The sequence below is a fragment of the Populus euphratica genome, unplaced genomic scaffold (assembly GCF_000495115.2).
Source record: "Populus euphratica unplaced genomic scaffold, PopEup_1.0 scaffold35.1, whole genome shotgun sequence".
NCBI classification, from domain to species: domain Eukaryota; kingdom Viridiplantae; phylum Streptophyta; class Magnoliopsida; order Malpighiales; family Salicaceae; genus Populus; species Populus euphratica.
This window is the reverse complement of record NW_011499860.1, coordinates 330,749-342,360: the sequence shown is the minus strand read 5'-3', so window position 1 is coordinate 342,360 and position 11,612 is coordinate 330,749. Positions and strand designations below refer to the sequence as shown.

General features: G+C 35.5%; 1 protein-coding gene across 1 annotated transcript; it reads right to left on the bottom strand.

The window, feature by feature from the left end:
• Positions 1-11,210, bottom strand: LOC105124456 (uncharacterized). Its single transcript, XM_011024480.1, has 6 exons — positions 10,679-11,210; positions 9,161-9,909; positions 7,866-8,362; positions 6,177-6,493; positions 4,284-5,032; positions 1-723 (listed from the first exon to the last, which is right to left on the bottom strand). The coding sequence occupies exons 1-6, from the start codon at positions 10,964-10,966 to the stop codon at positions 198-200; spliced, it is 3,126 nt and encodes a 1,041-aa protein (XP_011022782.1). The 5' UTR covers positions 10,967-11,210; the 3' UTR covers positions 1-197.
• Between the last annotated feature and the right edge of the window lie 402 nt (positions 11,211-11,612).

Sequence of the window (11,612 nt, the reverse complement as noted above, 5' to 3'; positions counted from 1 at the left end):
ACAAGAAAAACGTGCCAAACTTTCATGCCAGAAAAATGCAGAGCTTGGGGAATCAAATTTGGTGATGAAACACAAGCTAGCATCAAATCAATGGATGAATACAAAATGAGTGTTCTTTTAATGTAACTTTTTTCTGTGTATATCGATTAGCTGAGTATATCATGTAACAGCAACACAGCTTTCGCCTAACAGGTTCGTCAGTCTGCTAAATTTGAGAATGTTAGCTGACGATAAAGTAGAGCCTTCTCGTCATCATCATTGAAATCAATGCTCTCATTGCTTCCATTCTTGATGTCTATTTCGGTTCTTTCATCTCCATCCAGTCCGTTTGTTTCCGAAACATTCAATCGCGTGTGTTCTTCTCTCAAAGGAGAATCATCTGTCTCTAATTGTTGCATTTCTAATTCTATCAAAGCAGTCATCCTTGCCCTCTCCCGGTCTCTTGGGTACGTGCAATAGAGGAATGAGTAGATGAAGCAACATAATGCCATTGGAATGCCAATTGCTGTGTAGAGTGCCTTTGCAAGCGATGCAGCATTTTCTCGGTCTGTTATCACTTTGACATTGTCTAATGATTTTTTGGGAGTTTTATAACCATAAACATGCTGAGCCAAAATCCCTACTGTAGGGGGAGCAAATGAAGATAGCACAGATTCAAATGATCGATCCAAAGCATAGACGCTCGCTCGAGATTTCTGTGGGACTATCTCTGCAAATATTGGACTATAACACCAGTTATACATATCTAATATAATACAAATTAGACGTGGGAATATATACTCTAACTTCATTATCTAATGCTTCAAGGCAAGTAGGAAACCGATCAGTCCCCATGACTTCACAGCACATGAACCAAGCAGTTTATGCATCAGCGGAAGACATGCTACTGGATGCAACATTAGGGGTTTGAATGCTTAAGGAGAAATTTGTCATCAAGATCCAGATCATAATTCTTTGCAGTTCTTAGCCATATAACAATATACATTTCTTTATTTTAATGATGATTGTATGCACAACAGAAAAACATAAAATCAAGAAGTGGAAAAACTAGTTGAAGATTGCGCTAGACAGCTCCATTAAATACATCTTTTCTTCTATTAATAATATCAGCAGCGTGTAATTTATAGATGGCTGTCGAAACCATGACAGAGAAGTAGTTAATTCTAAGCAGTTTAAACCTGACTACCCAAGTTGGTGATGAAAAAAAGCTAAGGTTATATAATGGAATTGGGTTTCTGCAAATTAAATAATATCTTCACGAGATTGTATTATCAAATGCTAATTGCAAACTGGATTTTTGTATCTACCGATCTACACTCGTGGCCTCTAGAACATATTAGTCAAAATCATAACTATTCTCCATAAGCATTGATGCAAATCATATTGAAGTTAAATGTCAGAGGATACGTTATGGACTAGAAAAATAAGGAAAAATTCAAAAAGAATTTCTGAGGTGTCAAACTAGTATTTCGATGAAAACATACAGAACTTTTAATTCAATCCTCGGATATTAGTCATATTTTGTCATAATATTCCACAAGCCCAAGCCCAATTCTATAGAGAACTAACTTGATGTAACTAGCTGAATGAGAACGCCCTTAAATTAGACTTACAAGATTTTTTTTTCATTATCGTCATCATTCTTGTTATTTTCAGATTCTTTTCATAATTAGGATACATAATTTTACTTTGTATAGGTTTATCTAATTAGGCTGATTCCAAACATCATTTAAATAGTTTGTATGTAATTTTTAAGAAGACATTATTATTATTATTGTTGTTGTTGATAATGAATTCAAAACTTATCAAAACAAAGTTCTCTATGAAGAAATGAAAGTTCAACTAGGAAGAGAAGGTAGAAAAATACTTTGTTTCAATTATAGTAAAGTTAAGCATCACTTCAATTTTAGCACTTTTAAATTTTGACAAACTGTTTGAGGTTGAATGTGATGTTTATGGTGGAGGAATTATAATTGTATCGTTTCAAGAGAGAAGAGACTCATGACATTTTTTAGTAAAAATTTAAGTCATGTTAGATTAAAGTGGTTCACATGCAATAAGTAATTCTAAGCTATTTTTAGGACTCTAAGGAAATGGGAGCATTAAATGGGAGCATTACCTGATAAGCAAGGGATTTGTGCTCTATTATGTGATCATGAGACATTGAAATTCCCATATAAATATAATTAAATTAGTAATGATATGCATGTGAGATGCGTGATTTACTTACAATAGTTCCAATCAAAATCTAGAGTCCACAATAGGGTTGTCAATGCTTTGAGTAGAAAGATAACCTTGTTAGTTAACTTAAAATGAGAGATTACTAGATTTGATTGTTTGTAATAATTGTAGAGCATGATGAGAATTTTAATGAGGTGAGGGAAAGTGTCAAAACATGCTCATTGATGATTTCCAAATTTATGATACTAGGAAAACAACTTTGCATTTCTTATCTATATTACAAGAGAAGGTGATTCAGGATTTGCATGGAGAAAACTTAGATAGTCACTTAGCATGAGAGATGTTGTAGCTAACATATATTATTAACCTCAATGGAAATGGGATATTAGTAAGTTTATGTAAAATTGCTATATTTGATAAATTGCCAAAGGGCAGCATAAAATACTATTTTATACATGCCTTAAGCTATTCCTAAAAATATATGGGATGGCTTGTCTATGAATTTTATACTTTGATTACCCTATACATAAAGGAGAATGGATTATGTATTTGTTGTAGTTAAAACGTTCCCAAAGGAATGGATTATGTATTTGTTGTAGTTAAAATGTTCCCATGACATATTTTATCCCTTACAAGAAGACCAACAATGCTTTTAGTATTGCTCGACTTATCTTCTAAAAGGTAGTTCATTTGTATAAGGTGGCGAAGACCTTCTGATCGAGACAAAAAAGTTTTATGACCACTTTTGACAGATATTGTGGAAAATGTATGATTAATCCTTGAATTTTAATATCACAACACATCCCAAATAAATGGAAAAATAGAGTTGATGAATTAAACACCCGGGAACTTGATTTGTAGTATCTATGGTGACAAGTCAAAGCAGTGGGATGTGGCACTTGCACGAGCAGAATTCACACACAACATTTCTAAACATAGGGCAATAGGTAAATCACCATTCAAAATTATGTATATGTTGTGTCCCAAGCATATACTTGATCCTGTACTAGTTTAGAAGGGTGGTGGTTATAGCATTGTTGTCGAGATGATGATTGCAAATGCATACACTATACGGGTTGAGATGAGACATAAGTTACAACAAATCAATGCTAAGTACAAGGATGTTGTTGATAAACAACATCATGCTAAATTGTTCAAGAAAGGAGATAAGGCGATGATGTTTCTACACAGAGAGAGATTTCTAGTTGGGACCATATAACAACCTATTGAAGAAGAAATATGATACTTACAACATAATAAGTGTATTCTAATGGACAAGATAAAAGGACAGTTTATGTTGTCAATTTGCTAAAAAATATAAATATTTTCCTAAGAAAATATGGATATTCCTAAGACTTTCAATGTTCTTGACAGTCATCCTAATTATGATGATGAGCCGCTATATCCAAATTTAGATGATGACTCAAGGTTGAGTCTTCCTCAAGTAAATGAGAATGACATGGAAAGTTTGCTAAATATATTCGCGAACCAAAATAGACAGGACAAAGCTCAAAAAGAAGTTTGGACATATCAAACGAGTATTTTTGATGGAAACAAACTTACTTTTAATACCATTATTAGATTGTGCTCAAATTTTGCTAAAATGTTTTACAAACCCAGTTCTATAATGGATGAGCTTGCTGTAACTAGGCGAGATAGAAAAGATCCTCAAATTAAACCTAGAAGATACTTTTTTAATTTTTCTTTGTTTTCCTAGTTATTTTTGTATTCTTTACTTAATTAGGATTAAGAATTCTATTTGATTTAATTTTATTTAACTAAGTTGGTTCCAATCACTATTTAAAGTTTATATGTAATTTTTCAAAAGAGATTATTATTATTGAATTCAGAATTTATGAAAAGAGGGTTTTTTCTACAATTTAGAAATATAATTTAGAGTTTGAGATACCCTGATTTTCCATGTTTCGCTATGCCGCTTCAATTATAACTGTGGACTTTGACTTATTTGAAACCATGTTTGTGCAGATATCTTATTTCAATACCATGTTATCAGTTGATTGTAACTCTCTAGGATGAAAAAAGCAAATGCTGTTGGTAGTCAAACATGAAAATCAAGGGAGATGATGAGTTGAAATGCATACTTGTTTGTAGCTGGACCATTCCAGGATACGCAAAATCCCATGATGAAAAAGACCAGACCATGGATGAATGTTGTGGATGGATCATCAGGCAATACAAGAAGCAAAACTGCTGCCAATGGTATGGCTGAACCAGAGCTTATCTGTGACAGAAATATCCTCCCAGAATTGGGAAAGCGTTTAGCTAGGACATCCCCCATCTTTCCACCAAACAGGCCACCAAGTGACCCAGCAACTACAAAAAGAGCCATGAGAAATGCTGTTTTTTCATGGGAGAAGCCAATGAGCTCCAACCACATAGGAGCAAATGATAAAGCTGACCAAGGAAAGGATCCAGATACACCTTGAGCCACAATTATTTGGAATGACGGAATTTTTATAACTGACTTTGCTTCTTTCACCAGGTACTTCACCTCTGAGATAAAAGACTTGGGAGATTGGTCTCTAGCTTTGCTATTAGTATCAGAAAAGCGTGGATCGTTAGCAAAAAGACGGACCATAATACCAACAATTACACTAATTATTCCAACCAGATGAAAAGCAACTCTCCAGCCAGGTATTCCCACAAATGTTCTTGAGGCTATTAGAACTGAACAGAGCCCTCCGATGATGGAACCAAGGTTTCCTGTCAGCTGAAGCCATCCAAATGCCATGCCACGATTGCTTTCATCAGTTGAATCAGCCACAAGGGACTGAATGGCAGGTGTGACTATGGCCAGTCCAATCCCATTTAGACCTCTTGAAACCGCTACCTGATAACCAAATGCGAGAACATTAAATTAGGCAAGAGGTCATGCCATGAAAAGCAGGAGTTCTTCTTTTATGATTATCCATCCAGGAGACTCAAACCACCAAAAATAGCAAGCTTCGTATTCTCAATAGTGTTTTTTCTTGCTTCTTCCAAGTTCAGTTACAAAGTATACAACTTGCTGAAAAGATTCCTGATAAAAGTATCCAATTTAACCACAAGGACTCGCTTTTCAAACCAGAAAATTGTTCAGCTTACCTTCATAGTCTTCTTATATCTGCATAACAAATGAAAGTATGCAACATATCACTTCAACATTTCTAATAAAGACTTGAAAACTATGACGACTTCATTTTTCTTTCATCGAGAACTTCTCCAACAAATGCTTCTTGATGCCAATCATATGATTCATACCAAAATTCTAGTCGTAATAATGAAGGTCTTGAACAAGAAATGTAATAATACTTCTGATTAGCTTCCTTCACTACATTTCTCACAGAAAAATAGCATTTTTACTAGTCTAATATCAGTATCATTATTCTAGTCGTAATAATGAAGGTCTATTCGTAGAACCATACCCATGATTGAATCCCAATTTCAACAATGCTCAAGAAATTTCTTAATCCAGGTCATTACTCACCTTAAGATAGGACAGTCATAGTGTAAGTTGAACCTGCAATTTATGGCTGGTGTTGAACCTGCAATCTATGGCTGGTGTTGTGGTGATAGGCCAATAGCCATATTTATTCATCAAAGGTTCGAACTAGTGGAAAAGAAGAATGACATCAATTGAATACAAACCCAATTTCCTCATTTTACATGGAAAAATCCTATACTCCTAGTAATATAGGAATTAAATGGACTAATCCAGGCAGCCCAGCAATTCACATATTCAACTATTCTTCTGCAAAGTATAACAAACCAGCCTCACCAAGAAATTCATTAGAACCTATCAATAGATCCTCTAATCAAATCATTAAAAATAACCCAAAATGAAGAATCTGTAACAGAGACCGCACCGACAAGACTAGAAAAAAAAGGGGGGCATTCAAATTTACAACAAAGACTAAAGCTTCAAAACTACAACAACTTACAAATCTTGAAAAAAGAGAGAAACAACACAAATAGAGGGACTCATAGTCTCAAACCTCTAAGAAAGTAGAAGAAATGGCAACGAGAAAAGTGGCGGCTGCCCAAAGAAAAGCACCAAGAGCAATAACATGGGCACGATTATGATGCACAGCAAGGTAAGCAGCTAGTGGATAACAAGAAGACTGAACAATGGATCGAAACAAAGTTAATGAACCCAAACCAGTGGGGTCAGTATGTAAAGCTGCACCAACTTCTTTGTACACTCCTGGTAACAATGACTCATCAGCTCTCTCCATAATCCCTGCTAGATTCACTAGCACTAATGTCAGAGTCTCTTGTTTCATCGTTGAAGTTTCTCTGAAATCAGAGTCCTCTGTATTTTGGAACCGAAGAAAACAGAGGATCCTCTGTTTAGAGAGAAAGAAGAGTTGACTTTGTGGATAGATAATTTGATAGGGGGGATTTGATCTCTGAAGTATCAAGTTATGTTCTTATTAAAGGAAAAATTGATCTCTGAAGTATCAAGTTATGTTCTTTTTATTAAAGGAAAAGAAGGATCGGAGGAGAGCAGAATCCACCAATCAGAATTCAGAGGTCAAGACAAGAATTTCGGGATTCTGCGTGGAATCCTCAAGAAAATCAATGTCTGATAGCCACTCGAGCCTTATTACCATTTTGCCTTTAGCTATATCCTTTTCCGTCAAGTCTAAATTTGTATTTTTATGCCTTATTTATTTATTTCCCTCTTGATCTGATCTTCAATATTTCTCAGAAATTAAACTTTAATTAAGCATTTACAAAGAAAAGCATATGTGATTCTTGGTCATGAACCGTATGAAATTCTGAAAACCCAAAACTTTCATCAGAGATCATCACATAAGATGAGAGGACGAATAGAATTCTCACAGGTGATGTCATGCGCCGTCTAATAAAATTCAAAGCGGTGGTTGTTTACTTGGTGGCCGTGTGACGACTTCGTCAACGTTCAAGACTATATTCTTGTATTTAAATAAGATTTCAACTTTGTCATAAAGATGGTTTTAATTTGGTACATTTCCAGCCAACATTCCAATTAATTTATAATAGGACTGTTCTAGACACTGCTTGTTTTTTTAGTTTTAAGTTAATTTTTTTATATTTTAAAATTATTTTAATATCTTGATATTAAAAAATAAAATTTTAAAAAAATAAATAAATATTATTTTAATATATTTTCAAATAAAAAATATTTAAAAAAATAATTACTCCATTATAATTTTGTGACTCATTGCTCTTCAGGCTTGAACCAAGAAACTTGTAAAGAAAAAGATTTGCAAATAAAGGATGAAGAGAAGCTCTCAAAAGATAGATAATGGAAACCTGAAAACTTGGAACCATGAATTGGCAGAGTTACTCAAGCCTGAAAACTTGTATTGCTCAATAAAAGAGAGTTTCCCTTGATCATGGAAACCTGAATGGCTTTTTTATTAATCGAACTCGTTGAAAGTGTTAAATATTGGTGTGATTTTTCTTATGTTTAGTGAGTTAATTGAAAATATGGTTGAAGTTATTTTTTAAATACATTAAATTAATTTTTTTTTAAAGAATTATTTTTAATATCAATATATAAAAACTATCTATAAATATCTAAAAAATCAATTTTAAAAAAATTCATAATTTACTAAAACTCAGTGCAAATAAATCCTCATACAGGCACTAAATACCACTAATCATACCAGTCTCCTAATCTGAGGATGCTAGTTTACTTGAAAGTAGAGCCTTGTCGTCGCTATCATCATCGAAATCCAACCGATCGATTTTTCCATATTCTACATCAGTTTCTGCTGTTTCCTTTCCATCAAGCCCTTTTGATTCTGAAAGATGTAGCTGAGAGTATTCTTCTCCGAAAGTAGAATCCTGTGCCTCTACTTGTTGCATTTCTGATTCTATCAGCGCATTCATCTTTGCCCGCTCCCGGTCTCTTGGATACGACCAGTAGAGGAAGGAGTAGATGAAAACACATATTGACATTGGAACGACAAATGACATGAAGAGTGCCTTGGCAAGTGATACAGCATTTTCTCTATCTGTTTCAACTTTGACAGAATCCGATGATGTTTTGGGAACTTTGTAGCCATATAAGCGCTGAGCCAAAATGCCAACTATTGGGGGAGCAAAAGAAGACAGTACGGACTCAAATGAATTATCCAAAGCATAGATTGTTGTTCGAGATCTCTCTGGCACTATCTCTGCAAATATTGGACTGTGCAAATATGTCAGACAATTCAGATTCATTAAACATCGTTTCTGTTTGTAATATCGTTATGCATCGAACTAGTAGGGAACTAGATTGGCAATCAATGCTACTTCACAGCATGCTTTATTGCACTTCAAAAAACATAAGCCGGCATATGTTTTACGCTGCTCTAGGCACCTGGAGCAGCAGAACATACTGGAATGCTCACGAGGAAATGTCATTCATGAAAACTAGAACTTATCAAGTGCCACGCTTAGGGTAATTGCTGTTCAAGTGCTTGCAGCAGGAATAATTTGTGAGACGTACCAATGAATTTAGCATAATCGCGATATAAGGCCAGCATAATCCCTGACGTTTGCAAATTGCAACCTTTGAGATTAATGTTTACACGAGGGTCCTTTTCAAGCTATCAAAGTTTTCTACAAGTTTTAAGAAAAAAATTTACAATCTTAATCTAATGAAGGTGAAGGAAGATTTAAGTTAAATATCATTTTGCAAGAAATTGGGAAATCCTTTGTCTAAAGCTGCTCTGGGGCAAGCAACCTAGTCCACTACGAAGATCAATGTGTTATGGTTTGTGACTGGTCATCTTTTATAGTAAGGGGTGTCCTTTTTCAACAGCAACCAACAGTTGATGACAACTCCCTCGTGTGCATGTCATGTGTACTACTTTGATGGATCAATGAGAAGCCACGGTTTCTTCTATGCTTATGATTCTCCTCATTTTACAACCCTTCAAATCCTATGGCAAGCAAGCCAAAAAAAGAAAAAGAAACATTCTTTAAGTGAAATAGGAATACATACTTGTTTGTAGCTGGAGCATTCCAGGATGTGCAGAGTCCCATGGTGAAAAAGACCAGACCATGCATGAATGCTGTTGATGGATCATATGGCAACACCAGAAGCAAAATCCCTGCTAAAGGAATGCTTGAACCAGCACTTATCTGTGATAGCATTATTCTCCCAGAATTAGGCAACCGTTTAGCAAGGATATCCCCCATTCTTCCTCCAAACAGGCTACCGAATGAACCACCGATTACAAAAATGTTCAGGAGGGATGCTGTTTGTTTATGAGAGAATCCAATAAGCTCTAACCACATCGGAGCGAAAGATAAACCTGACCAAGGAAATGTTCCAGAGACACCTTGAGCAACAAGTATTTGGAAGGTTGGTATTTTTACAACTGACTTCGCATCTTTGATCAGGTCCTTGAACTCTGAAATAAAAGTCTGAGGAGTTTTATCTTTAGCTCTACCATCAGCATCGGAGAAGTGTGGATCCTTGGCAAAGAGATAGACCAAAACACCAACTATTACACTTATTATTCCAACCAAATGGAAAGAAACTCTCCAACCAGCTATCCCCATGAACGATGTTGTGGCTAGTAGTACCGAACAGAGATTTCCAATGATGGAGCCAAGGTTTCCTGTTAGCTGGAGCCATCCAAATGCCATACCGCGATTGCTTTCATCGGTCGAATCGGCAACAAGAGACTGAATGGCAGGTATGACTATGGCAAGTCCGATCCCATTTAGACCTCTTGAAATTGCCACCTAATTAATTGATCAGATGCAAAATTAAGCACTAGACGTGCAAAGAAATACATGAATTACCTATCACTGTTATTTGCACAGAATAAAAAGCACCAATCTCCTTAAAGAGTTGGCAACAAATTCAGCTCTTTCTCATTAAATTCTCCAATAATCACCATCATTTTGAACTTATATTAATTATCCATTCCTTCTAATAACAGCGTGGCTCGACAAAAGAGTTCATAGCACTTCAGATTTCCATGTACTGCTATCAAACATGAATCTATTGCAATCTAATAGAGTCACCAAATTAACCATTTGGGATTATGTTTGACCCATCAAATGATTTGTCCACATTCCAACATTCTAGGAAGTGTTGATAGGTTGTGATCCTCTGTTGATAAAAGCCTTTACGTAGAGTGAAAATATCGTACAGTGGCATTCCTTTCTTGGAATAATTGTACAAATTCAATGTCCTAAAAACATATCACGAGATGCTAGCAAGTGATGCAACAAGAAAGAGTCTCCGAATCTAAATGCTACATCGTTTTCCCAAACAAGCACGTAAGATTTCACCTAAGAAGGCATTTTCTCTTAAACTCCATTTTACAGACCAACCCTTTTGCTGGAGCTAGATCTTATCATGTAACCATAAAAGCACACCAAAATGGGTTTCTTAGAATCGCAACTAAGATATCCAGAACAACTATGAAATGTCACTCAAAAAAGAAAGATAATTGAGCCAAATAAAAATCTCCACATAAAGAGATAGAGAGAGATCAAGAGGAACCTGTAAAAATGTAGAGGATATGGCAACAAGGAAGGTGGCAGCAGCCCAAAGAAAAGCACCAAGAGCAATGACATGGGCACGATTATGATGCACAGCAAGGTAAGCTGCTAATGGGTAGCAAGAAGACTGAACTACTGATCTAAACAAAGTGAGTGAACCCAGCCCAGTTGGGTCTGTATGTAGAGCTGCACCAACTTCTTTATACACTCCTGGCAACAAAGACTCATCAGCTCTCTGCATAATCCCCGCAAAATTCACCAGTACCAATGTTAGTGTCTCTTGTTTCATTTTGGAAGTCTTTATCAAAGCAAGATCCTCTATTTTATTTCCAAAAATAGACCATCCGATGTCTATTTCCCTTTTTAGCAAGTACTATGAGAAAAAAAGGGACATGAACATGTAGCCCTATGATTGACCAGACAACAGCTGGGATTTTCGGACATGTAACAGCAAACTTCCCATGAAGTCACTGTTGTGGAAAAGAGCTTCTGTGATGTTGAGCAACTTGGTTGTTGCTAGCTGTAGGTGCGATTTAGTGCAAGGGTTGTGCACAGGTTGTAATATTAAAATGATCAGATCTATCGAGTGAATCTAAAGACAATCAACAAGTTGTCCATGTGCTTAGAAGGGCATTGCACAAGCTGTATATTAGTTTAATATGCTTGTGCTATGGGGAAGATACATCATGTCATTATAAAAAGATTCAATCTGTTTTGTATAGCAGGCCTCTTGATTTTATAAATGGAGTCGTGCATGCATCCCCTATTTCTTGGAGGAAATTTCTTCGATTTGCGAAGATATTTCATCGGATTTATCAGATATTCATCGTATTTCATCAATTCAATGCAGTTGGACTGGATTATAAATGAACCATGATGAATTTTTACCCTACAGACAGAGACTATATTGCTTTCAATCCAATCAAATTCTGCAG

Bases quoted from the DNA above. Each gene is read 5' to 3' on its own strand.
- LOC105124456 (XM_011024480.1), bottom strand. From the start codon at position 10,966: ATGAAACAAGAGACACTAACATTGGTACTGGTGAATTTTGCGGGGATT. The intron at 9,910-10,678 runs GTTCCTCTTGAT...TCAATTAATTAG, and splicing joins TATCCTCTACATTTTTACAG to GTGGCAATTTCAAGAGGTCT. The intron at 5,033-6,176 runs GTTTGAGACTAT...TTTGGTTATCAG, and splicing joins TTTCTTCTACTTTCTTAGAG to GTAGCGGTTTCAAGAGGTCT.